Source organism: Lycorma delicatula, chromosome 6, assembly GCF_047948215.1.
Source record: "Lycorma delicatula isolate Av1 chromosome 6, ASM4794821v1, whole genome shotgun sequence".
NCBI lineage: Eukaryota > Metazoa > Arthropoda > Insecta > Hemiptera > Fulgoridae > Lycorma > Lycorma delicatula.
Genome location: NC_134460.1, coordinates 79,554,308 through 79,580,985, shown reverse-complemented (window position 1 = coordinate 79,580,985; position 26,678 = coordinate 79,554,308). Strand labels below are relative to the sequence as shown.

The 26,678-nt window shown below is 29.2% G+C and overlaps 1 protein-coding gene across 1 annotated transcript in view; it reads left to right on the top strand.

The window, feature by feature from the left end:
- The window catches only part of LOC142326697 (potassium channel, subfamily K, member 13-like), a 373,350-nt gene that overhangs the window by 292,306 nt on the left and 54,366 nt on the right, over window positions 1–26,678 (top strand). Inside the window, exons 6-7 of the mRNA XM_075369323.1 lie at window positions 13,506–13,646; window positions 22,309–22,467. Coding sequence (XP_075225438.1) covers window positions 13,506–13,646; window positions 22,309–22,467 — 300 coding nt within the window. The remainder of the gene's footprint in view (window positions 1–13,505; window positions 13,647–22,308; window positions 22,468–26,678) is intronic.

Sequence of the window (26,678 nt, the reverse complement as noted above, 5' to 3'; positions counted from 1 at the left end):
TTCTATATACTGCAGGTTTCATGAAATTTATTTATCAAACGTGATACTCTTGATTTATTAGGAATTGCAGTTACAGGAAATTTCCAACTGAAACACGTCTTTTATACCTTTGAAAGATTTATTTTCGAAATAAACCTGTCCAATAGAAACGATTTAGATTATCCGGTACAAAGAATGGATACTGAAATGATACTAGCACATGATAAGATTATTTCAATTGTTACGAATAACTAACTTGGGAACATTTTGTTATTGGACTAACGTAAAATAAGTTTATAAGTTTTATTACTTCATTCTAATAGTTGTAACCAAAATGTTTAAAGTTCTATCGCATCCAATATAAAAAATATCACAATTAAAATAATCGATAACTCTTAAAAGTTACAGATAGTGTTAAACGATAACGTTTATATCAAATGACTATACATCGAGGGAAACCTTAATGGCTCAATGTTTAACGCATCATAGATAAATACCAGATTTTTAAATATACGCAGTTAAAAACACATTTTAAAAATATTTTCCGAAGTATAATGTTAAAAAAGTACCATAAATTTTACAACTTTTTAATAAACTGTAGTAGTGGAGGGGAAAGTTAAAATTATTTTAAATTCTAAATTTCATAATGAATAACTCACTTTGTTAACGAAATTTTTTAACATCATCTGAACTTTCTTTAATTAATTTCCTAAACCATTATGCTGCAGAACAAATTAACAATAAAAAAATAATTTTGTAAAAACCAATTATTACATAAACTACATATATATTTTTATTATTTGTGAAAATAACCATATCAGCTGAAAAACCAATTACTTAAAGCAAAATTTTCGATCGGTAAGAGCGTATATTTGTTAAAACTTATGAGTAATAACGTTTAGGGATAATATTTTTCTTTCAATATTGGCTATTGAAAACACGCACAATTGAAGTATAAAAGATTTAGTGTGTATTCACACACGTGCACGCGCGCACGTGTGGTTTTCTTACAACCTCCTTTCGTTAAATTCCAGTTCTATTTGTTTGCTTTTGAAGGTATAATTTATTACTTTATAAACAGAATAAATTTACTGTTACAGTTATACGGATAGTATAACCAAAATTGCATGGTTGTGTTATTTCGATATAAAAAGATAATCTATTCATAGAAATAATATATATACATAAATGTTACAAAAAAAATGTAAAGCTCTTTTATTAACTAAAATATATTATGTTTCGTGAATTGCGTGAAATATAATTTGTACAACCATGAAATGTTGAAATACGTCTTTTAATATATTACTTTCAATTGTTGATAACAGTCTGATTTTTAATTAAAACAATGAATTTTATACAACGCGAGAATAATTAATTTTGAATGTTTCTTTTATTAATCTGTCAAGAAGTATTCTAATGAAATTTATTTTTGTTCTACGCCATATGGATATGACTCTTTCCCCGCTCACTCACACACACACACACTCTCTCTCTCTCTCTCTCTCTCTCTCTCTCACTCTATATATAATTATTAATTAAAATTAATAATTTAATTTTCCTTTTTTAGACACCCACTTACACAAATACGTACATTTATATTCACTTTTACTTTTTATTAAAAGTAAATCCGTCTTTGTAGGATACTCCCAACTACTTTAATAGAATCAAGTTTTAGGTTAAGAAATGTAATAAACTGCTATTAAATTACTCACTAATTTAACAGTAAATAAGAAATTATTACATTTTTAAACTTCTAATCCTCCTTTACTCCGCTTATAGAGAGAGATTGATAATTAAAACTAATCTTTGCTTACTTTTTTCCAAATGCCACCTTTTAGAAATAATACTAAATTTCAACTTTGGCTCTTCCGGGTGCTAGAGAATTTTTGATATCATCTCGATGTGGCCTTTCTCCCTTATATAATGCGAGTTATAAATAAGTACCATAACAATACATTACATCCGATTACGATGTTAACAGCATTTTCGGGACATAAACTGTAAATATAAAACTCTTTTATCTGTTCAAAATTAGGATGTAGCATAAAGAAATCCCGAACCTAGGATTGAGGATGGTTTAAAGGGAATTTCGTAAGACATTAGAACTTCGATATCAATTTCAATGACTTACGAAGTCATATTCATCGGTTCTCAATTCCAAGTTCCTATTCCTACAAATTTATTATTACCGAATGTCAGCTTAACCCATATTATTATTTTTTAGGACGGGGTGATATTTAAAGAAAATTTCTAAACGTGTACTAAATATTAATCAAAATATTGTTGAAAGTTGCACCACACAGCTGGTTTTGACAAAATATTTTGCTCGCCTTACTAGTGATTGAAGACTCTGTAGAACTTGTAGAACTAACTTACTGCCTGTCAGGTTTCAAAAGTTTGGACACCGCAGAACACACGGTGTTCGTGTTCGATCAGTTCCTGAAGAATAGAGGCGCGTTTTCTCCAGATAACATCATTGGAACTATGCTGCTGCAAACCGAACGGGCGTGGTAAGCGGTGTCCACGATGTTGGTCAAGATCATCCGTACTAAGATGGCGAAAAAAGTGCAGGAGTTAATTCACTCTGAGTTTTCCTTGGGGCTGTGTTCATATTAAATCAGGATCGGCCGCAAGGTTGAATAAACGATTAAAAAAAACAGTTTTGGTTTTCCAGTATCGGCATCACTTTTTATTCCCTATTTATTTACCTCAATTTATTTATTTATTATTTCTTTTCTAGTACATCATTGGCCCCCTCCGGAGCTGGATTAGAAATTAAGCATTTACTCAGCTTAGGGGTGAGCATTCACTCAGGGGTGCCAACGCCTCAAACTACCTCGTCGGGAACTAAAATTCTTCCAGGTAGCCGGGATCCGGTCTTTTAATTATACGCCATACCTCTAATAAGGGGCCCCAAGGGATCTCCTCACCGGACTCCGGTCTTGACGCCACGCTTCAAATGGGAAACCCCAAAGGGATCCCCCACCAATACTACGGACTTACTTTGCCCTCCATGTTGAAGACACAAGGGAGTCTCCGTCCAATCAACGAGAGTGGGGCACCTAAGCGACCCTGCCCTCCTGGACGGGGCTGTCCCAATCTTAGGCCCTCCATAAGTAAATAAGGTGACGGGACTCATATTTTGCTGCTGACCCTACAGCCCCGATCCCCGAAGTGAATGCCCGCGAGTTCTGCATAGCGATTATTTAGCCTCCGTTTGGCAGTCCTTCTGGAGGTGCCCCTCAGCTCCACAATTAAAACAACGCTCCCTTTTGTCGGGGTCGCTGCAGGACCCTGCCCAGTGTCCTATGCCCCAACACAAATAGCATCGTTCCTCGGCAGACCTCCTCGAAACCCAACAAGATATCCATCCTACACGAAGTCGGCCAACCTTTAGCAGTTTCTCGGCCAGCAGTGGCGGAACCGCCACTGTCGCCACCTTAGTTTCCCCATACGACGGCCGCAGGGAGAGGACACCAATAGTGACCGAATCCCCAGCAGTCTTCCTCATGTCACGTAACAATTCCTCGGAGGTAAGGGCGTCGACGGCCTTTTTCAGCAAATGGATATTTAATTAATTAAAATGGTTTATTCTCATGTCTCCTCAGGATCCCCTACGAAATAAATATTTCAAATTCTAGATTTATTCTGGGAAACCGGAATATTAATGATGACCGTGTCAGTGACAGTATTACCATGTATGTATCGATAAAGTTATTCATATATTAGAATAGTTTAGCAATATCAAAATTAATTATTAAATTGTTTCTCTTTTTTGAGTAAAACTTTTGCCATCAACCTGATTGTTAACTTTTTTAAGTTAATTCGTTTCATAATAGTTAAAGAAAAAAATGAGCTAAATTTTTATTTTTTTTGTGGTTAATATGTCTGCTTCATTTCATTACCTTTCTAGCCAAGGATTAGTGATCGTTTATTGTTTATAAAAACAATTTGAATTAATCCGATAATTAGATGAAATCGATTAGCCGGATGGGATCAAAATTCAGATAAATGTTATATAAAAAAGTTTTCTAACTAATCTATTTTCTTTAATTCTTACCCATAAAATATCTTACTAAAAACTTGTCTAGTGAATAAATCACAAGAAAAATGTTGCTGAAAGTGGGAGAACGAAGGGTTCGTTTGAAATTTCAAAAATGTTTACTGTAAAGCTTACTTTCCAGTAAGAATTTATTTGCTTTAAATTATCCATTGAATTTTTTTGTTAAACATATATTCTCAACAAATAAACCATACGAGATTACCAAGAAAGCGGTTCTCTATATCAAAGAGATTAAATTCTGCGGAAGTTGTTATTCGTTACAAACTTGATTTATTGCTTTTTTAATCGGTGTAATTATTTGATAAAATTCATTCTAATCGTGTAAATTAAAAACTAGGTTTGCCAATTAACATCAGTTAAAATTTTTATAAATGGTTTCAACTGCAATTTAATTATTATTCATTTTAATCTGTATAACTAGAATCCTTTTCATAGAGGCATTATCAGCGAGTAGGCTAAACCACAAAAATGTTTAATAAAACTATCGACCTCATTATAATAATTTTCTTAGTAAATTATAAATGTTCAAAAAATAGTTTGCTAAACCTCTGGCCGATAAATTTTCTTAAAGCGCATGCAGAATAAATAAATACAAGAAAAAATACTTTTTCATCCAGAGTGGCCTCTACGTAAACATTTCAAGTAAAAATACAGGTATGATTTTAATTAAGAGTTCATTGTGCAAGTTTTTTTTAAAAATTGATTCCGTCGTTCATGACAAATGATTGAGATTGGACACATAAAATTATAAAATCGGTTTAATATCTTCAGTTTAAACATATGCTTAGTAGTTTACGAAGAAATAAAATTTTAAATTCATGGTCCTATTACGAAAAACTTTATTACTCACTTTATGAAAAAGATGGATAAATTGAATTTTTTAAAAATTTTTTGGCTTACAATGAATCAGAATTTTACAATTAACTAAGAAATAAAAAAATAAAAAATCATTCAATTTTCGAAACTACTACAAATTTAATGAAAAAGGAAAAATATTATAACAGAAAGTAAACCGACAACAAAGTTGTACTTTCCTGGCATTGGTTATTTATTGAATATAATGGAAAAATAACGATACATGAAAAAAGTTTAAAAAATTCCAAAAATCGATATTTTAACCGATAATTTGAAAAATTCTGTTAAAAATTATGCAATAAATAAAAACCTTTTTTTTTATTTTGGGAAAGGGAAGAATTCGGAGCAAATTTTTACATAAAATAGTAAGATAAGCATATCCACTTGTACTGAAGCTTAATATAAAGTGGGGCAATTATTGTAAGATTTTGATAAAATTGACCCAAAAGAAACTATCTACTCCACCCACTGGTGATATTGACCAAAAAATTGTTTCATATATACAAATTTCATCAAAATTGGTTCATCCAATCAAACGTTATTAAGCTTCAAACACGCGTACATATCTTGTACGAGTATTAACCCCTATTCCTTTTAATTTTGAGGACCCTGGGTCATAAAACGTAGAGACATGAAAAAAAAATATCCCATTTTTTCTGATTACCATACATTCCTTCTTGCAGCATAGCTCTAGAATTATGATTCCAGGAAAGAAAACTGGGAAACAAATGAAAAAGAAAGAAAAAGGATTATAAGTATTAAAAGAAAGATATTTTATGAGAGGCGATATAGAAAAAGCATATCATCTTGAAATACTTTTGGGTTGAGGAAAGTTTGAAGTACGGATAAAGTAAAAAATTAACTGTAGCAAATGTTATGAACCGGTACCGTAAAAGTAAAACTCGTGAACATTTGAGTGGATATAATGTCGCGCTTCGGATGCGTCTACGTGATATAAGTACACAGGAGTTAAAAGAAGGGCAATTAAAACTAAAAAAAAAAATTCCATAAATATAATAAGTTATACAGTACTAATTAAAATTATAATAATAATAAAGGCTTAGAATATAATAATTACGGAATTAAATTTTTAAAAAGTCCTTCCTATATTTATAAAAGAACATGTCGTGAGCAATTCATAATCAACGACCACAAAATCTAGTGAAGATAAATTGATGAAAATTTATATACTCGTTCTTCTTACGGTGTAAGTGCACACCAAGAAAGGAATTATTTGAAATTCCGGGTTTAAAGGGTTAAAAGGAAATAACAATAAAATTTACTATTTTTGAATTTCTCCATTACAAATGAAGATATCAACTTGATTTTTTGTATGTGTAATATTGAAGTGAATATCTAAAAACTAATTTCTAGATTTTTCGAAATTCGACCTTGAAAGTGGTGAAGAAAAGTAGGTTGTTCAAATTGAATAATGATTGCAAATTTTCCCCATTTCCAATTACATTAAATGAGATATTCAGTTGAGTTGGGCTTGCAAATACTCTTTTAGATAAATATCTAAAAAACATTTTAATATTTTAATACCGTTTTGAAATTCGATTTTTTAAGGTTGTGAAAGTACACGGCGTGGCGGCTCAACTAAAATAGCTACTGCCGCTGTTACTGTATGAGCGACGCGACTGGCTGCACTTGCTTCCTGTTATTTGACTAAAAAACATAAAATTAAAAAAAACTGACCACGACGAGAAGCGCAAGTAATCATATAAATTACATAAATAAATAAAGAAGTAAATACATACATAGTCATTAATCAAATATATTAATAAAATATGGATTAATCATCTAATGACTACATTTTTTGAAATAATTTATGTCACTTGGTTTAAATAATCAAATAAATTGAAATTAGTTTACAATCGCACCGAAAATGGCGAATTAATTGAAACAAATTTTGAGAGGAGGGTAGTAAGTATAAAAATATAATTTTAAAATACCATCAATCACTAGCTAACCTTTACTTTAATAAGAAGCCGACTTCAAGAATTCAAAATTTAATAAAAAAAATTTGAAACATTGCTTTATAATTAATAATAACGATTTTTTATAAGTCAGTTTTACGTTTCTGAAAATTTTATTTCGTTAAATATAAAAATTTTATTCAAAATACGGATAGGCGTACAAGAATTCTGTCCATATGTATGTTTATATGTAAATATAAAACACACATATATATCTAAAACTGTACAAAACGCAAAGCTGAAAAAACTAAACTGTCATAATAACAATATGAATGTAACGATTTAAAACAGCTGTTACCGGCCGTGTGTATGGGAATAATGTATTTACTTTTTTTAACTGAGTTTACCTAAGTTTTTACTAAATACGTTTGAGTGAAAATACCTTAAATAACAACATATTACGCTATTAAGATCCATTAGCGAGAAATAACAATAAGAAAAACTTAAAAATATTTTCGGCACGTTTATGTAAATAATTTTTCTCTTATATATGAATATCTTCCACTAAAGCTGTTTTCTTCTTTTTTTTATCTTCAGTCATTTGACTGAAGATTCCCTATCCAGTGCTAGTCGTTTAATTTCATTACACCCGCTACATCCTACATCCCTAACAATTACGTTGCCTGCCTGGACAATTTTTTCCTTCTACCTGTCCCTCCAGCATTAAAGCGACTATTCCAGGATGCCTTAATATGTGGCCTATAAGTCTGTCTCTTCTTTTAACTATTTTTCCAAATGCTTCTTTCTTCATTTATTTGCCGCAACACCTCTTCATTTGTCACTTTATCCACCCATCTGATTTTTAACATTCTCCTATAGCACCACATTTCAAAAGCTTCCAATCTTTTTTTCTCAGATACTCCGATCGTCCAAGTTTCACTTCTATATAAAGCTATGCTCCAAACATATACTTTCAAAAATATTTTTCTGATGTTTAAATTAATTTTTGATGTAAATAAATTATATTTCTGACTGAAGGCTTGTTTCGCCTGTACTATTCGGCATTTTATATCGCTTCTGCTTCGACCATCTTTAGTAATTCTACTTGCCAAGTAACAGAATTCTTCTACCTCCATAATCTTTTCTCTTCCTATTTTTACATTCGGTCCATCTTCGTTATTTCTACTACATTTTGTTACTTTCGTTTTGTTCTTATTTAATTTCATGCAATAGTTCTTGCGTAGAACTTCATGCATGCCGTTCATTGTTTCTTCTAAATCCTTTTTACTCTCAGCTAGAATTACTATTTCATCAGCAAATCGTAGCATCTTTATCTTTTCACCTTGTACTGTTACTCCGGATCTAAATTGTTCTTTAACATCATTAACTGCTAGTTCCATGTAAAGATTAAAAAGTAACGGAGATAGGGAACATCCTTGTCGGACTCCCTTTCTTAATACAGTTTCTTTCTTATGTTCTTCAATTATTACTGCTGCTGTTTGGTTCCTGTAAATGTTAGCAATCGTTCTTCTATCTCTGTATTTGAACCCATTTTTTAAAATGTTGAACATTTTATTCCAGTTTACGTTATGGAATGCCTTTTCTAGGTCTATAAATGCCAAGTATGTTGGTTTGTTTTTCTTTAATCTTCCTTCTACTATTAATCTGAGGCCTAAAATTGCTTTCTTTGTCCCTACACTTTTCCTGAAACCAAATTGGTCTTCTCCTAATACTTTTTCCGCTCTCCCCTCAATTCTTCTGCACAGAATTCTAGTTAAGATTTTGATGCATGGCTAGTTAAGCTAATTGCTCTGTATTCTTCATATTTATCTGCTCCTACTTTCTTTAGTATCATGACTATAACACTCTTTTTGAAGACTGACGGAACTTCCACTTTTTCATAAATATTACACACCAGTTTGTATAATCTATCAATAGCTTCATCATCTACACTGCGCAGTAATTCTACAGGTATTCCGTCTATTCCAGGAGCCATTCTGCCATTCAAATCTTTTAATGGTCTCTTAAATTCAGATCTCAGTATTTTTTCTCCCCTTTCATCATCTTCGATTTCCTCTTCTTCCTCTTTAACAGCATTTTCTAATTTATTTCCTCCGTATAACTCTTCAATATATTTCATCCATATATTTCCTACTTTCCCTTTCGTATTATAAATCGGTGTACCATCTTTGTTTACCTCATTATTACATTTTAATTTATATACCCCAAAATTTTCCTTAACGTTCCTGTATGCTCCGTTTATTTTACCAACGTTCATTTCTCTTTTCACTCTGATCACTTTCCGTTAATCCATTCTGCTTTCGCTAGTTCGCACTTCCTGTTTACAGTATTTCTTAATTGCCGATACTTCCTTTTACTTTTTTCATCACTAGCATTCTTATATTTTCTACGTTCATCTATCAGCTGCAATATATCGTCTGAAGGGTTTTCTACCGGTTCTCTTTGTTCCGCCTAAGTTCGCTTCTGCCGATTTAAGAATTTTCTTTTTAACATTCTCTCATTCTTCTTCTACATTTTCTACCTTATCTTTTTTATTCAGACTTCTTGCGATATCCTTCTCAAAAATCTTCTTTACCTCCTCTTCCTCAAGCTTCTCTAAATCCACCGATTCATCTGACACCTTTTCTTCAGGATTTTAAATCCTAATCAACATTTCATTATCACTAAATTATGGTCGCTATCAATAACTCCTTCAGGGTAAGTTTTGCAGTCGACGAGTTGATTTCTAAATCTTTACTTAACCATGATATAATCTATCTGATATCTTGCAGTATCGCCTGGTTACTAAAGCTGTATGAAAAATAATCAGAAAAAAAACAGATTCATCAAAACTTTCCCTACAGTTAAAGTAATAAATGTTACCCTTTGAATGAAAACAGTTTTGGCACCATTTTTGAAAACTCGGGGTATTTGAATTTTTGTATCTCCTAAATATCATATCAAAAAATCTGTAACATTTTTACTGAACTTTCTTATATTTTTTAGAGCTTAAAATTTAACTATTACACTAGTGCATATATTAAAAATGATTATTTCTCTTAAATTATTACTTAAAATATTTTTGTTTTAGCTTAGTTTTATATAAAAAAAATAATTTAAAAAAGTTGTAAGATACTCATAGAACGGTTGTGTTAAAGAAAAGGGTATTATCTATTGATAGCCTCAAATCTATAACAACCGATTACAAAACATATCCTGCTCTAATAATACTTAAATTACAGAAAAATAAATCATCAAAGGGTTGGAAAAAATATTGTAAAAGTTTAATGTTTTATGTTCCTGAGGATGGATTACTAATCCGAATGCGCTCGAACATATTATTAATGATTGTTGGTAAGTAGAGACTATGTAAATAAAAAATTTAATAGTATTTCAATACTACAATCTTTTGATAAGTTAAAGACCCTGAACTAGTGCAATTTTTGTTAAGAATAGCTCCTTTTCAGATATAGCATTCCCTTAATAATACCTTAATCACCCCATTTGTTGATATTATTTTTTTCTAAGTTTTGATTAGAATCAACCTCCCTGAATACTAATTACTACAATTAATAAAAAAGAGATTACTACAATAACTATCATGATTGTAGGATAATTATTCCAGAAATACAAAACAAAATAATCTTCTCTTCTGTTATTTTGCTAGGAGAAAAAATTACTTTGTGAAAAGAAATAAGATAAAGAAGATAAATAACGAATATGACAGAAGATAAAATAAAATATTAAAATCTCTGCAAATCAGCTGATTTCAAAGTCGAGAGTTCTAAAGTTCAAATCCTAGTAAAGGCAGTTACTTTTATATGGATTTGAATACTAGATCGTGGATACCGGTGTTCTTTGATGGTTGGGTTTCAATTAACCACACATCTCAGAAATGATCGAGCTGAGACTGTACAAGACTACACTTTACTTACACTCATACACATCATCTTCATTCATCCTGACGGTGATTACCGGAGGCTAAACAAGTAAAAAAAAAAAATATCAAAGTCAGACTGACACAAGCAAAGATCTTTCATGCAAAAAAGATATCTGCTGCTATCAAATATACATCTAAGAAAGATGCTATTGAAAGTATTTCTGGGAAGGAATATAATATTCATAACAATCAATCACAATTCGTATCAATCAAGCTATAATAGTCATCCACACACAAAATTTTGTTATTCCGAACACTGTAAATATTGAATTAAAATAAAAAATAAATATTGAATTAAAATTAAAGTATTAAATTTTAAAGTAATTTAAAATGGTTTATTGAAGCCATCGATCTATTATTATTGTATGTAATTAGTATTTCAGATAAAAGTTAATCATAAACAACAGCTTCAAAACAATGTGTACTCAGTCAAATGGAAGAGGAAAAGATAACAAACAAAATCTAACAACCCCTCAGCAAAGCGTATAGTTTGCTAAACAAATTGATGTTCAAAGCACTGCATTTTAACTAAAAAAATTAATTAATTAAAAACAAATGAAAGATATAAATAAAAATTCTTTTGCTGTTGAAGTTAATTTACCGTAACTTAAAAAAATAATCTAAACGTTCTTTACAAAAATTTCTGGTTGTTAAAGAAAATTTCTGTTATGAGTTTTGGTATATACTTCATCAATATTATTTTTGTCATCAAAGATTTGACTGATTTGGTTTAATACTACTTTTCAATACGTTCATTTTACACTAATTTTTTAAATCTAACGTATTCTACATTCTATAACCTCTGTTAATTTTGTTTAAATATTCCAAAATTTATCCTTTTCTACAGTTTTACCTTCCACAGATCTCTTTATTGCTTAATAAATTTAAACCTTATACTGCATCTAGTATTTAATCGTCTCCTTACACAAATGTATTCTTCTTCTATTCCCCTTCATTTCATACTTCATTTATCCATCTAATTTTCAACAACATTCTATTACATGAAATTGTAAAGGATTTTCTTTTTTTCTTTCTATCTTTCCTACTTTCTACGCCTCAGTAGTGTTACTGATAAATCTCGATCTGAATTTACCAAGTTTTTTGTGGTTTTATACGAGTTTTAACTGCATTTATATAAAATTATTATTTATTAGTCATTGTACAATTGTGTATTTTTATCATGTTCATTATTACCACACGTTTTTAATCCATAATATCTGAAGATGTATTACACCCGAAAGCGTTAGAACTATTTTATTGTTTTTTTTGTATGTTTTTAAATTAAAATACGAACTTTTCTGTAACCTTAACTCAAAAGAATTGTTCAAAAAAAATTTTATTTGAAAATCTCTTTTTACAATTAAATTTATAAAACAAGTCTTGAAATTCTTAGTTTTTTCGTGACATACTTAATTTTCATGTAAAATAAAACTTAAACATGTTTTTATTTATTTATCATTGTTCACTTGTATGATCTTATCATGTTCATTATTACCACACCTTTTAAATGAATAAAATCTGAAGATGTTACAGCCGAAAGCGTTATAAGTATTTTATTTTTTCGTATTTGATTTAATTAAAATACAGAATTTTCATGTTTTTCAGTTCATAGAATCTAAAGATGTGTTTCAGTCGAAAGCAACAGACGTATATTATTGTTTCTTGTATTTTTTTTCTTTTTTTTAAATTAAAATACAGAATTTTCCACGTTTTTAACTTCATAAAATCTGACGATGTTATAGCCGGAAGCACTACAAGTATTTTATTGTTTGGCGAATTCCTTTTGTATTAAATACAGAATTTCACGATTTTTCGTTCGTGGAATATGAAGATGAGTTACAGCTGAAAGCGCTCGAAATATTTTATTGTTTTTCTTATTTTTAAAAAAAATTTAAATACGGAATATTTTACTTTTCAAATTCAAGCAGTAACCTTTTCTGCAGGTATTTGAAAAATATGTAAAATATATTAATAACTAACTTACATATATAATGTATACAACATACATATACATTATATATATATATAACTTCTCTAATAAAATATAAAATTATAACTATTTCAACTCAACTTGATATCGTGCATATAATGAATCTAGATGTAATTTATTCATCTAACGTCAAATAATGGGTGAGAATAACATAAATTATTTTGCATTATCTATGAATATTTTTCTTTTTTTTTGAGTTATCAAAAAATAAAGTAAATGAACTGAAATAATAATGACTGTCACATCTGTTTTGATGATGATTAACTGCTACACTATAAATTTCACGTTAAATTAAAACCTGCAGTATGATTTATGGTAATATCATGCGAACACAAAGCTCTTTCCCAATACAGATGTTCATTAAATAACATTAGCTTGAATAGCAGAATTGTTATTTAGCTGTTTCAGTTTTGATTTTTAAAATTCAAATATAATTTGTTGTACACCTAATGTCTAAGATGTAGTCTTAATATCCAAATATAGTATTAAATTTATCTAATATATGACTTGTCATGGAAACGCAAGTGCCAGCCTATAAATTGAGTAGTTGCTTGATTTTCTTTACTGAAAACTAATTTAGTTTACAATATCGCTGCTGTCCAGAGCGGTTTTTTAAATAATAAATCAAAATCAAATAATACGATTGAAAATTAAACTAAAAATGGGTTTGGTGGTGGTTTGTTCATATAAATGAATTACTATATAATATTAATAAAAATTAATTAAGCGTTTTTAAAAATTATGGATTTTATGTTACAGATTACAACAATTACAAAGGCAACAGCGACGTAGATCAAGCTTTTCTGTGCCTCGTAACGTAAAACGAACTCAGAAAGTTGGTGGTAGAAGAACACCCATGTGTGATGTTGTTGCACATACAGGAGGAGATACGGATTCGATGTATGTAACTAACTTTACATTATTTTTTTAATTTAGAAAATTATTCATTAAATTTTGTAAATTATTACGCAGTATTAATGAGTTTGGAAACAAGATTACACTCAAAAACCAGTTACAAAAACTTTACTTCAAATTTAAAACTAAATAGTCATTTCAGTTGTTAAGGAAAAATACGTTTTTATAAAGTAAGAGTAAATTTTACTTCCTTATATGTTTACTTTTTTCTTAGTACCTATTAATTATTTAAAATTAATACAGCGAATAAATGAGAAAAGAATAATTAAATTATTTAGAAGTATTAATTGAAAAGTAAGCCGTATTTAAAAAACCACTAAAAAGTTTATTACTAAAGGGTTTCGTAAGTTCTGTTCGTCAATTTGTACTCATTAGTTTTTCTTTTTGGGTTAATATATTAAATTTATTTAGTTATGAATAAAAAAATTTATTCCTGTTTTTGTCTTCATTGTCTACTGATGATAATCGTTTAATAATTGAAAAGGGGATGTAGCTTTACCAATTTTAAACAACACCTTTGTTAATGATCTTTGAGCGTTTTCGTGTTTGCAATTTGTCCGAAAAATTGTTTACTATGGTTCTTCATTACTATTTTAAGTAATTATTTAAATCAAGGTTTAAAAACGTTTGTATTGTTTAATGATTCACGTTTATAACACAAAAGTTAATTTTAAACTAATTTTATTAATGATTAGGTAATAATATGAGTAATAATAATAACAACAAAAATAATAATAATTAGGTAAGTATTCTATAACGTTATTAGAAAGATTTTCTGAAATAAAAATAAGTTATTTTTAACATATTTTTGTTACAGAACCATTATTAAAATTTGTGATAAAAAATAAAACTCTAATAAAATAAAAATTACTGTAAGATGTTACAGTATAAGAGGAATATTTAATGTATATAGGGGAATTAAAACCGCTCTAATCCATAAAAAAAATAGTTGAACAAAATTTTCTTACCATTTTATTTTGCTTAATAAATTACGTATATGATTTTATTTATTTTGAGATTATATTGTTTCACAATTCACCGCTGCTCCGTCAGTTTATTATGAACAGTAACAGTTTATGTAAAAATTGATGTATTTTCATGAATTTTTTATCAGTGTAAGTAATGATTAAAAAAGCACCAGAATGAAAAAAACCCACCCGGCTGGTCTCTAATGGTTAACTCGTTGATGCAAATAAGTTGTTTAACAGCTGATTTTCGAATTCGAAGATTCTGAGGTTCGAATCCAAGTAAAAGTTAGTTGCTTTTATACGGATTTGTATAAGGGACATCGGATACCGATGTACTTTGATGGTTAGGGATAACTACACGACTCAGGAATGGTCGGCCTGAGTCTGTACAAAACTATACCTCATTTCAAACATACGCATCATCCTCATCTCATTGGATCGTGATAGGATTACTTAGTGTTCACTTTTTGATTAGATTGCAACGTACACATTAGGAAAAAAGTAATAGAGTAAAATGTGAAGCATAATATCAAATAAATTTGTACCTATACTTAAATTCCCACAAGTATCATAATCTATATATTATCAACCGACTTCATTAAAAATATGTATCTTTCTTATTAAACTAAATTAAATTTTATGCAATCCTAAGAATGCAAAATCTTCTTGTTCAATATATTTAAAAAAAGGACGTATTTTACTTTCCCGACGAATGTAGGTAGAATAACAATATTAAAATGGGAAAGTATGGTGATCACGTGGAAATGAGGTATCAAGGGTTTTTGGAAATCTTTACCTTTTATTGTCCAAAGAGTTCATCTAGGCCAAAAAAAAAACAAAAAACATATGGATGTACGTATGCATGACGGTCTGCTTTTTTCCTTATATTTCAGATTGACCAAACCAAATTTTTCAAATTTGGCACAAATATTTTTATATGAGACATTTATAAAAGTTTTTTCCAAATTATATCAGTTTAAGGGGTGAGGAAATATCGCTAAAAACCCAAATTTACATTTTCTTCAAAGGAATTTTAAAGAAAAACTTTATTAAAACAAATTCATTACCTACAGTACGTATATACTCGTAGATAGTAAAAAAAACTTTTTCAAAAAAATCAATTCTCATCTCTTAATATTGAAACATGTTTTTTGTTCTTTTGCTCTACCTTCCTTCGGTTAAAATAGCTTTCAAAATTTTTTTGAAAGTTTATACTGCATTACATACTGACTGAATTTTATATACTTCATTCATATTAAAGTTATCAAGAAATAAATGTCTACAATTTTTAAAAATTATAAACCCCGGGCCTAACATGCAGAACAGTTATTTCTTATTTTAGCCATTTTTGAAGGGAGTGTTAGATTTAGACAAAGCTTTACTTAGGAAAATTAGCTTAACCCACACGAATATTTTTAGAAAATGTTTTCTTAAAATTTATTCCCCATCTCTAAAAAATATATATTCTGTTTTTTTGTTTTTTGGGTTACACTTTTAATTTTTACTATTAATAGCCGGAAAAGTCACTTTGCCAGCTTTTTTAAAATAAATTTTATCCCTAATTATACTATTTTTATTATTATTAGACAATTATATCTAAATAAAATTAGCTAAAAAATATATTTTTATTACAGTGTCTTTTTTTTTGTAAAAAGTTTTAAATTAATTTCATCATGAATTACATGATTGTATACCCTACAGCACTACTGTTTTAGATTCCAAAAGAGGAGTTATTTTCATTTTTTACTTCTGATAAAATTTAAGTATAATTTAAGTCAAAATCTTCTTAACCTTTCAGAAAATTTTGTAAAAATCACGTATTTATACCTCCACGTATACTCTAATATTCATATCTGAAGTGCATGCTCAGAGAACAAAATATTCGTCTCGATAACGCGAGTGACCGCTTTAAAGAAAACAAATCTTGAACGTTTCGTTTATGTATCAGTAAAATGAGTTCCAATACAGATTATATCGGATGTCATTTACTTCCGATCTGAAAATATAAAGCCTAAAATTTTTGAAGCTCATGACATTTTATGTGAATAAAAGTGCTCGAAAAGAGGTTTACAAACGGTAATCCCTGAGTAACCCGATTTTCCGGATAATGCGAACGAAATAAAAGCAAAAAATTGTATGAGTTGCAAGATTTTTTCCAAAATTTGTAACTGAAATAGCTTGGTTACTGCATCGACAAACTACGTGTACTAAATAGTAAATAATTAATTTAACTAATTTTTAGTTTTTTAGTTTTTTTTTTTTTGTTTTGAATAGACCCGTAATTTGTTTTTATTTTCCATCAATTTTTGTTCTGTGTTAATTTTTTTAATAATACTTATTACTAACACAATTTTCAGTTTTATTAAATTAGTATTTATTTAAGTGCACTAGCTTTACGTGTTTATGCATTCAAACATGTTTAATTAAAACTAAACAACATGCAATCAGTAAAAGGTTAAATTTGCCAAGAAATATTTTAATCATGTTACAATCCATCTTCACATCAATTAATCAATCTTTCTTACAAAATAAACTAGTCTATAATTTTTTTATTGAATAGTAAAAGTACAGAATGTAGCCGCATTGTGTATCTAGCGCTTCATAAATATAACATCGGTGAGCGCGACTATAGTATATCGCGACGTATCCCAAAACAAACCAGAAGTGCTGCTGTCCCTTCCATATAACAAATCACTCATGTCGGTTCATTATCAGCGCTTTCGTCGTCGACTCTCGGTTTCCCTCGCGTCAATCATGAATATTACAATTTTTATGTCGGTAAGATTACCAGGTCTGCAGTGCTGACGTTTGCCGTGAATTAAATTCTATCGTTCGGTTCCCGGCAATAATTCTCTTACGTCCCGGCAATAACACTCAGTACATCGGTCGTATTTCCATCACATTTTTGGGTTGGCCGTAATTTTTTCCAAGAAATTTTTTTGTCGTATCATAATTTATTATCTAATAAATGACATTTGTTACTTTTATTTAGCAGATCCGTCTAGTTACACCAGTATAATTTAATTAAGCTAAAAATTACAAAATACAAAAAATAATAATAAGTACATAGTATTTGTATATAAAACAATGTTTAAAGTCTGAAATTATTCAGACAATAGATTTTTCCCTCTCAGTCCGAACAAGTATCGATCTCGATCAATTCGAATTATCGTTTTTTTGTATGTATGTATATATATATATATATATATATATACCCGATGGGTATTGGTTGTGCAGGCCAGGAAGTATAAATACTGCCGGGAACCAGCAGACTAAGTGAGTAGTTTTGCAAGTCCGAAATCGGTGCAGCGTGCGATAACTGAAGAGAGCATCAAGAGTTTTTGGACATTAGTTGAAAACAAGAAGCTATTTGATGAGTTATTTGTGAATAGAAGTGAAAGTGACACTATTCTGTTCATTAAAGCGTAGAGTAGTTCTTTTGTAAACAGTAAAAAAATAATACTTGCAGAAAGTGAATTGTACGAATATTACATATTTCTGTTGTTATCTTATTGTTTTTGCAAGATAAGTTTCTAGCAGTCATTATAATATTTTTTATTAAATTGGACTGTATTTTGGTATTTATAATTTAATTGTCATTAAGTCGATTTTGACTTTCTATTTGAATTGTTATTTTGTATGTTATGTACATATAACATATATATTATATATATATATATATATATATATATATATTATTTATTTATTTATTTATTTTTTAAGTAGTAGATTGTGCTTATAAGAAAATATTATGTTTGTTAGTCTCTTAATATCCTTGTCGAACCGCGAACACGAGGCACTTATATATATATAATGTAAATGTATATTATATATTATTTATATATATTATTACATTTTATATATATACAAGATGTAAAGAATCTTGTTTACTTTTATCTCAGTAAGAAATCTGGCAACGATGAGCCACATCCATCATGTAACAATAAATGATATAAATATAATAAAAAATTCCGCCTGTCATAACTTCACCTTACTATTTAATTTATTACATCAAAACGGTTACCGAACCGACAGAGTATCGCATCTGTATGAGCTATACTGCGGGAGATGTCATAACGTATCCAAAAAAATATATATTACATTAATATTTTGAGATTCGGCACATGTATTTAAAACACTACGATAAATGTGATTTAAAACTTAAATAGTTGTAATTATGTAGATATTTCTCTAGTAATAATCAGCTAAAATAAGGTTGTGTAACCAAAATTTAAAAATAGGTTCTTTTACTGTTTTATTTAAATCAAAATTAAATAAAACGTTAGAAAAATTTAGTTTTAAGGCAATCAACAAACTTAAAATTGAAGAGTTTAAATTTTTTGTTCACTTTAAGAAAGTCTGATGGTAAATTTTTTAGATAATCATCTTCAGAATCGACCGTAAATAATTTGTATTCATATTATAGTTTCTTTATTTCTTCTGAATTCGTTTCAATAGAATTTAAAATATAGCAAGGATGATAACTCCAGTATTCTATGAAAACACATATTACTTTTCATTTTACACGTCTCCTAAAGGAGACGTGTAAAATATTTCTTTTTTTTTACCTCCGGGACCACCGTTGGGTATTGCTTCAGAGGATGAGATGAATGACAAGTAGCGTGGTGAAAATATCATGCTTGACCGGTATTCGAACCCGGGATCTCTGGATGAAAAGCCGAGACGCTACCACTTGCACCACGCAGGCCGGTAAAGAAGTAAAATTAGATAAGTACAGATTCCTAATTCCCATGGATTTCTAACACATTAAATAGAAAATGAAATCAGGCACGCATAAATTAACAAATTCTATTAAAAGTATTTCAGCAGATTCGTTTTAATCTAAAGAAAAATCAAAGTTTAATATTTCCAGTTTACGTCGCGTAGGTACAGGAAAATATTAACAAAAGCTCAAGGAAATTAAAACACCAGATTCATGCACTTAGTTAATAGATAGATTATCAAACCCATATGTTGACTAATAAATCGCGTATTGATTTCAAAGAACAAAATATTTCATAAGCTTGAAAGTAAAAGGACATATAAAAGGGGAAGAAAACGAAGAATTTTAATAATAATAAAAAAAAGAAAAATCATTATTTACTCCGAGAAGAATAAATGCTTATGCTAGTCTATTTTATAAAAATAAAATTAAGCCTATATTAACTGTCAAAATGTTGAAGAGTAATACACATAAGTTTTAAACAAACGCAGATTCAGTACACGAGTGCGCGCGTGCACATATACACATAAGTATTTCTTAAGTAAATATTCCTTTTGTTAAAGTGATTTTCCATGTATAAAATACAGAATATAAATAAAAATAGACTACTTTGTATGAAATGGATCCTAAGAGAAATTTAGACAAACTACAAACTTGAGAGGAAATAATATTAACTTTATATATTATGTTACGACTTATTTTGATATCACACCAATTCCCAGTTGAATTATTTGATGATATATCTATAAAGGGTAAATCTTTAAGGAAATAAAATTCTCTGGACAATATAAAAATACAAGCGCGCACGCGTACACACTCAGTTCGTTAAGTTTTAAGTTTAAGTATTAATTTTTAGTTTATATAATGTTCGATATTAAAGCTAATTTAAAACCATTATTAATAAATAGTTTACTCAATAAGCAAAAATTATACAACACCCTTTATTACGTAATCAAAACTTTTTATCGCTAAAACGGAAAAGAAAATAAATTATTAAATTTCATATTTTAGTTCCGCTGCCCTCCTCCGGTACTTATGAATCTAATAATTGATTACTTTTAGTCTCAAGTAGGATTAGGGCTAATAGGAGTAATCTTACAAGCAAGCGTAGAGCAAAATTATCGTTATTATTCGTGAGTTATAAAATTAAAAAAATTGGTTTAATTTTTTCAGAATTATAGCATAATAATAAAATATAAAAATTTTAATTTACAAGGTACTATAACATTTATTTCATAAAAATAAATATTTAAGGAACATTTTTAACATTTTCTATAGGAGTACGTTGTACATTCACAGAGTTAAAAAAGTCGTGGAACCCATAAATAGCTTATTTCAAAAGTTAAAAGAAATCTAGCAAATGTTCTTATTTCGAAACAATCTATTTTTTAGCCCTTAAAATGATTTTTCACAACCCTAACCTTTCCTTTTTAAAATGTCTGAGTTGTCTTTCACGGTGATCATTTGAGTCCTTGGGATGGGGGTGATTTCATACCAAAAAACAGATCGTTTGAGGTAGAAGCATTTTTTAAATTTTTTATTTATGTTTAACGGGTTAAAAATTCTCGTATTCATTTACATTTAAATATATTTACATAAAAACAGAAAGTCAAGTTAAAACTTAAGATTTATAGTAAATTAAAAGCGGCTAACCCATAGGTTTTAAATAAAAATCAACAATTAAAACAACAAACAATATTTTTACTTCTTTGTACGAAGTAAAAGCTTCTTTTACTTCGAAAAATTTCGGTTTTCCGATTTCAACAAGAATATCCATTTTCACCATCCCTGAATCCATTTTGACTAGTTTCAGCGTGACGTCTGTACGTACGTACAGACGTATGTATCATGTATGTATGTACAGAGACGTATTATGTATCCCGCATAAATCAAAAACGATTAACTGTAGGATGTTGAAATTTTGGATTTAGGACTGTTGTAACATCTAGTTGTGCACCTCCCCTTTCGATTACAATCGACTGAACCAAAAGCGTCCTAAAAAGCCCAAAATTTAAAAAAAAATTGTATTTTGGACTTTTTCTTAACTGCAGTAATAAGATCTCATTAAGAGCTTATCATAAGTAGTACTTATTTTCTTTGGTTCCAGAATTATAGCCCAATGAAAGTTAAATTAATGAAATGTTTGGATCTTACAAGGGAAGGCATATCGATTCGAATCAGACTTCATCAATTTTTCTTTATTTTAACTTTTTTTTTAATTTAAGTTAATAATTGTAAAACAAAATTTACAATAAATAGTTGTTCAATAATAACAAAAAAAAAAAAATGAAAAAATCATAAATTATTTATTATAACGGGAAAAGCACATCGGTTCTTATCAGACTTCCCTCCTTCCTTTTTTTGTTGACTTTTTTTAATTTAAATGTTTTTTTGTGATTTATTTCTACATGTTATCTTTCATTTTCTTGTATGATTGTTTTTTTGATTATTCACCAAATAATCCAAAAATAAAAATTTAATATTTTACACATCGAAATTAAAATTTGTAACCAGTACACAGGAGTTCACTAAACGGAATAGTTTAATTATTTTAACTTTTGTTTATACGACACCACAAATCTAAAACTTCTGTTAATCAGCAACTCACGAAGATACGAATAATACTAATCTAGTAATAAAGTAATAATGGGACTTTTACTCTATCATGCAGAAGAAAATTACTAACGAACCACTAGAAGCACTACTTGTAAAAAAATTACTAAAAAAAAAGTAGGAGATGGGTGTATTTAGAATTGAAAATCCCCTCTTATTTTAAATTTATTAAAAATACACATCAACGAACATTGTTAAAAAGTACCGCCCATGCCTACTCTGTTACAACTAAATCGATTATTCCGATTGGGGTACAAAAAAGAACACTCCATTAAATAAAAATCCAACTTTTTAAATTAAAAGTATATTTTTCTATTAATATTATTTCTTTCATTATTTTTAGGTACGATTCAGACGGCGGTGAAAGGAGATTGTCGGGTGAATTAATATCGATGAAAGATTTTCTATCGAGTAATAAAGTATCTCTAGCCGTAATGCAAAAACAGTTATATGAAACAGCACAAATGCAGCGAGGTTACGGTGAAGATGTAAACGCTGGAAGGTATGTTTATTTTAGTATTATATATTTTGGATACAGACTTCAAATATTTACTGAAAATATCTCTTTTTTATCTACTAATAATAAATTCATCACTATAAAATGTTTTCAGTATTTATGTTTATTATTCGTTTCATGTTTTTGTACTCGTACGTTGTACGTAATATGAACTTCAAATATCAGCTTTCGTCTTTTATAAATTTATTTGACCTAAATTCTGACTTTTATTATTTTATTCATATCGTATACAAAAATTAACTTTTTTCTACTCTATAATTTAAGAACTACAAAAGTAGTCTAATAATAATTTTTCAGTGAGATAATTTAATAAACTGAAGATTTGGGCGTTCATCAACTGCGCATTCTCTTAATTACTTTTTATCTCCTGCTGCTGGCTGCAACGGTAGAGAACAGTACGAATAACGCACAGTGAATACCACTGGTCATTAGCTATTATTACCTGAAAAATATTATATTTTGTTTGTTTCCATACATAACGAAAAAGTGCAGATTCTACCAACGATATGGGCCAATTTCACAGCTAGTTTAGAAAAAAACAACGAACTGCTGCGTATTGATTCACTCACAATTTAATGAAAAGTTTTAAAAATGTCATCTCTGTTTTAATAATTTTGAAAATATTTTTTTTTGAATTGCAAATAATTTTTATAAGCTTTTAAATCAAATTGGAAAGTGTAAACGAACTTTTAGAATTAAGGATCATATAACTAGACGTCAAAATAACGTCTTAAAAAAACAAAATTATAAATTTCAGTTTTTGTTTAGGGTTTTTAATTTTTTTTGTCTTCAGTCATTTGACTGGTTTGCTGCAACTCTCCAAGATTCCCTATCTAGTGCCAGTCGTTTCATTTCGGTATACCCCCTACATGCTATATCCCTAACAATTTGTTTTACATATTCCAAACGTTGCCTGCCTGCACAATTTTTCCCTTTCTACCTGTCCTTCATACTTAATATAAAAGCTACTATTCTTATTAATAAAGTTACTATACTTAAGTTAAGCTACTATGCTTTAAATTAAGTTACTTATAGTTAAGTTACTATACATTTTTGGTATATGTTTAATATTAAAGCGACTATTCCAGGATTCCTTAATATGTGGCCTGTAAGTCTGTCTCTGCTCTTAACTATATTTTTCCAAATGCTTCTTTCTTCATCAATTTGCCGCAACACCTCTTCATTTGTCACTTTATCTTCACTTCCACATAAAGCTACCCTCCAAACATATACTTTCAAAAATATTTTCCTGACCTTTAAATTAATTTTTGGTGTAAATAAACTATATTTCTGACTGAAGACTCGTTTCGCCTGTGCTATTCGACATTTTATATCGCTCATGCTTCGTCCATCTTTAGTAATTCACTTCCCAAATAACAAAATTCTTCTTCCTCCGTAATCTTTTCTCTTCCTATATTTGTATTTAGTGGGTCATCTACATTATTTCTACTGCATTTCATTACTTTCGTTTTGTTTTTGTTTATTTTCATGCGTTAGTTCTTGTGTAGGACTTCATCCATGTCGTTCATCGTTTCTTCTAATTCTTTTTTACTCTCAGCTAAAATTACAATATTATCAGAAAATTGTATTTTCTTCATCTTTTCACCTTGTTCTGTTACTCCGGATCGTATTTAAATAAAGAATTTTAAAAATATCTTTTAAATTTGAATCTTAAATTTTATAAGCAAGATTGTATTATTTTAATCTATCATTCGTATTCTTATAATTTAGTATTAAACAAACATGCGTTAATCTTTGATTAGTCTTTTCGTATTATTACAGATATTACCTATATTAATATAGATAGGTCATATAGATATCATCGCCATTACAATTAATAATGATGATGTTTTTAAACAAGTAAAAAGCATCTTCAAATAAACTATACGACCATGTAATGTTTAGCTCTAAGAAAATCTCCCGCTAAAATAATACCATAATACATTTTGGCTTTATGTTGCTGTTTTAGTTGTTTAATCCAGGTAAACAGGACACAGTTCGTGTTATAAAATGTCCTGCAGTGCAGTGCGCTGTTCATGTAATGATTTTTATACCCAGATACGTCGTGTGCGATTCGTGGGCTGCCGGAAAATAAATCCTTTGGATTTACAAATTACATATTACGTAAATCAAACATAATTATGTAGCTATTATTGCACAAGATTTTATACTTTTTATTTTTTTAAATTTTATTAAAGTAATTTTTTTGTTTAACCTCCGGAACCACCGTTAGGTATTGCTTCAAAGGATGAGATGGATGACAATGTAGCGTGTGAAAATGCCATGTCTGACCGGGATTCGAACCCGGAACCTCCGGATGAAAGGCCAAGACGCTACTACTCACGCCACGGAGGCCGGAAAATTATTACAAATTAATAAATTATTGCTACTTTGTATTATGTTATAAAAAAGATTTCATAATACATTAAATCTCTACATAAATTTTCAACATAAATCTTCTACATAAAAAAGCTATTTTTAATAATTCTGTTGAGCAAAGTAATGAGTGATATAACTTTATTCGTTTATTTAAATCCGTATTTTTTAATTAAATAGGCTTCAACAGTACAGTAAAACAAGTACTGATGGTTTTGTATTTCAGTTCCGGCCCAAGTTATTAGTTTTTTTTTTTTTTTTTTTTTTTTTTGTCACGGAGATACTTAATTACGTCGTGGTCCGAAGGTGTACTAGCTTTTGCCTACTGTTTTATTTGATGTACTATTTGGTTCATTAAGGTGATGTGTATGTGTGTGTGTGTGTTTTTTCATAATGTTCTAGCGTGTTGAGATAAGATTAATTTCTAATGTCAGTGTATTTGTCAGTACTTCAGTGAAGCGGTTGGGAAAAGTTACTTGGTTTTATGTTAGATATTAGTTTCTGTTTGCTCTTTTGGTGGTAAAAATAACTTATAAACATAAAATGTTGCTACTAATATTAACAGCGGTTTTATCTTGGCCAATGTTATCGATGCAAATAGAAAACAAAGATATACCTTTTTCTTTGTAAAAATTAAAGTTTCCACTTACCAACTATTTTCATTATAAATGTCCTAGTATTTTCAGAGCCACCACTCCATCATCAGGGACGTCATAGAAAATGTAATTCAAAACTGATATACGCAACTTCTCCATGGGTAATTATATTTTAAATTAAAATTGTGACGTTCACCATAATCGATCGTCAAAAAAAATAAAAATAATTTATACGTCAATAAGAATGTAACGTCATGTCCGTAAGATGTTTACAACTGTTACTTTTTATCTGTTTCTAAATTACTTTATGGTCTGATTTCATTAATAAAAATGTTTTACGTAAAAACGAAAAAAATCAGAATAACAGTGGTATTTTTTGACAATGTTAACTTACCTCGCATTTACTGTATTCAAAATGAACAAAACAAAAAAAAAAATTGAAAATATGAACTAATTATTCATATTATTCCTTAGTTAAACAATTTTCTTCCCCCCTTCTCGTAGTTTGGTCGGTTTTCGACCAAAAGTTCTAACTTGACATTTTTTCAAGAAAAATGTATTTCAGTCAGGAAAAGTTATGTTGAATAATTACTAAAAGTGGTAAAAAAACTTGTAAAACAATTATAGGTAACTATTCGTAGTAATACAAAAAAGAAAAATCGTCTTCAAAAATAAAATTAAAATAACTGCTCCGAAGTGAAAAGTACTGTAACGATCTCATAAAATTGTAGAACATTTATTGCACCTCCAAAAAATAGGGTCTTAACAGGCGCATTTCTATTAGACCGAAAGGCACTAACACCGAAAGGACTTCAATAGGCCGACTGAAGGGAAATTGGGTCGAGAGGAAAACGCATACATCTAGCTAACTTTCCAAAGAATAGCTCAAGTAAAATAACATTTCAAAACCCGATCTATAAAGGACTGATACGCAATCCCCAACTCCGTTTATCTTAAATTAAAAACAAATATATAACAGTCATTAAAAATGAAATACCCGCCGGTTACTTAGAAAGACCCAACAGCAAGGGACCGATGTCCAGGATCTGTGATTAATAGGTCATCGACCTATCCCCTTGCGTTCCCTTCCATAGAATATATATCTAAAATTATGTGGACTACTGTTCACGAAATACGGCGCAAATTAATAAATTTCTTAATTTGGTTTGGTTGCGGTATTGACTTGAAATATTTTAACATATTTTTATTTACAGATATTCATCC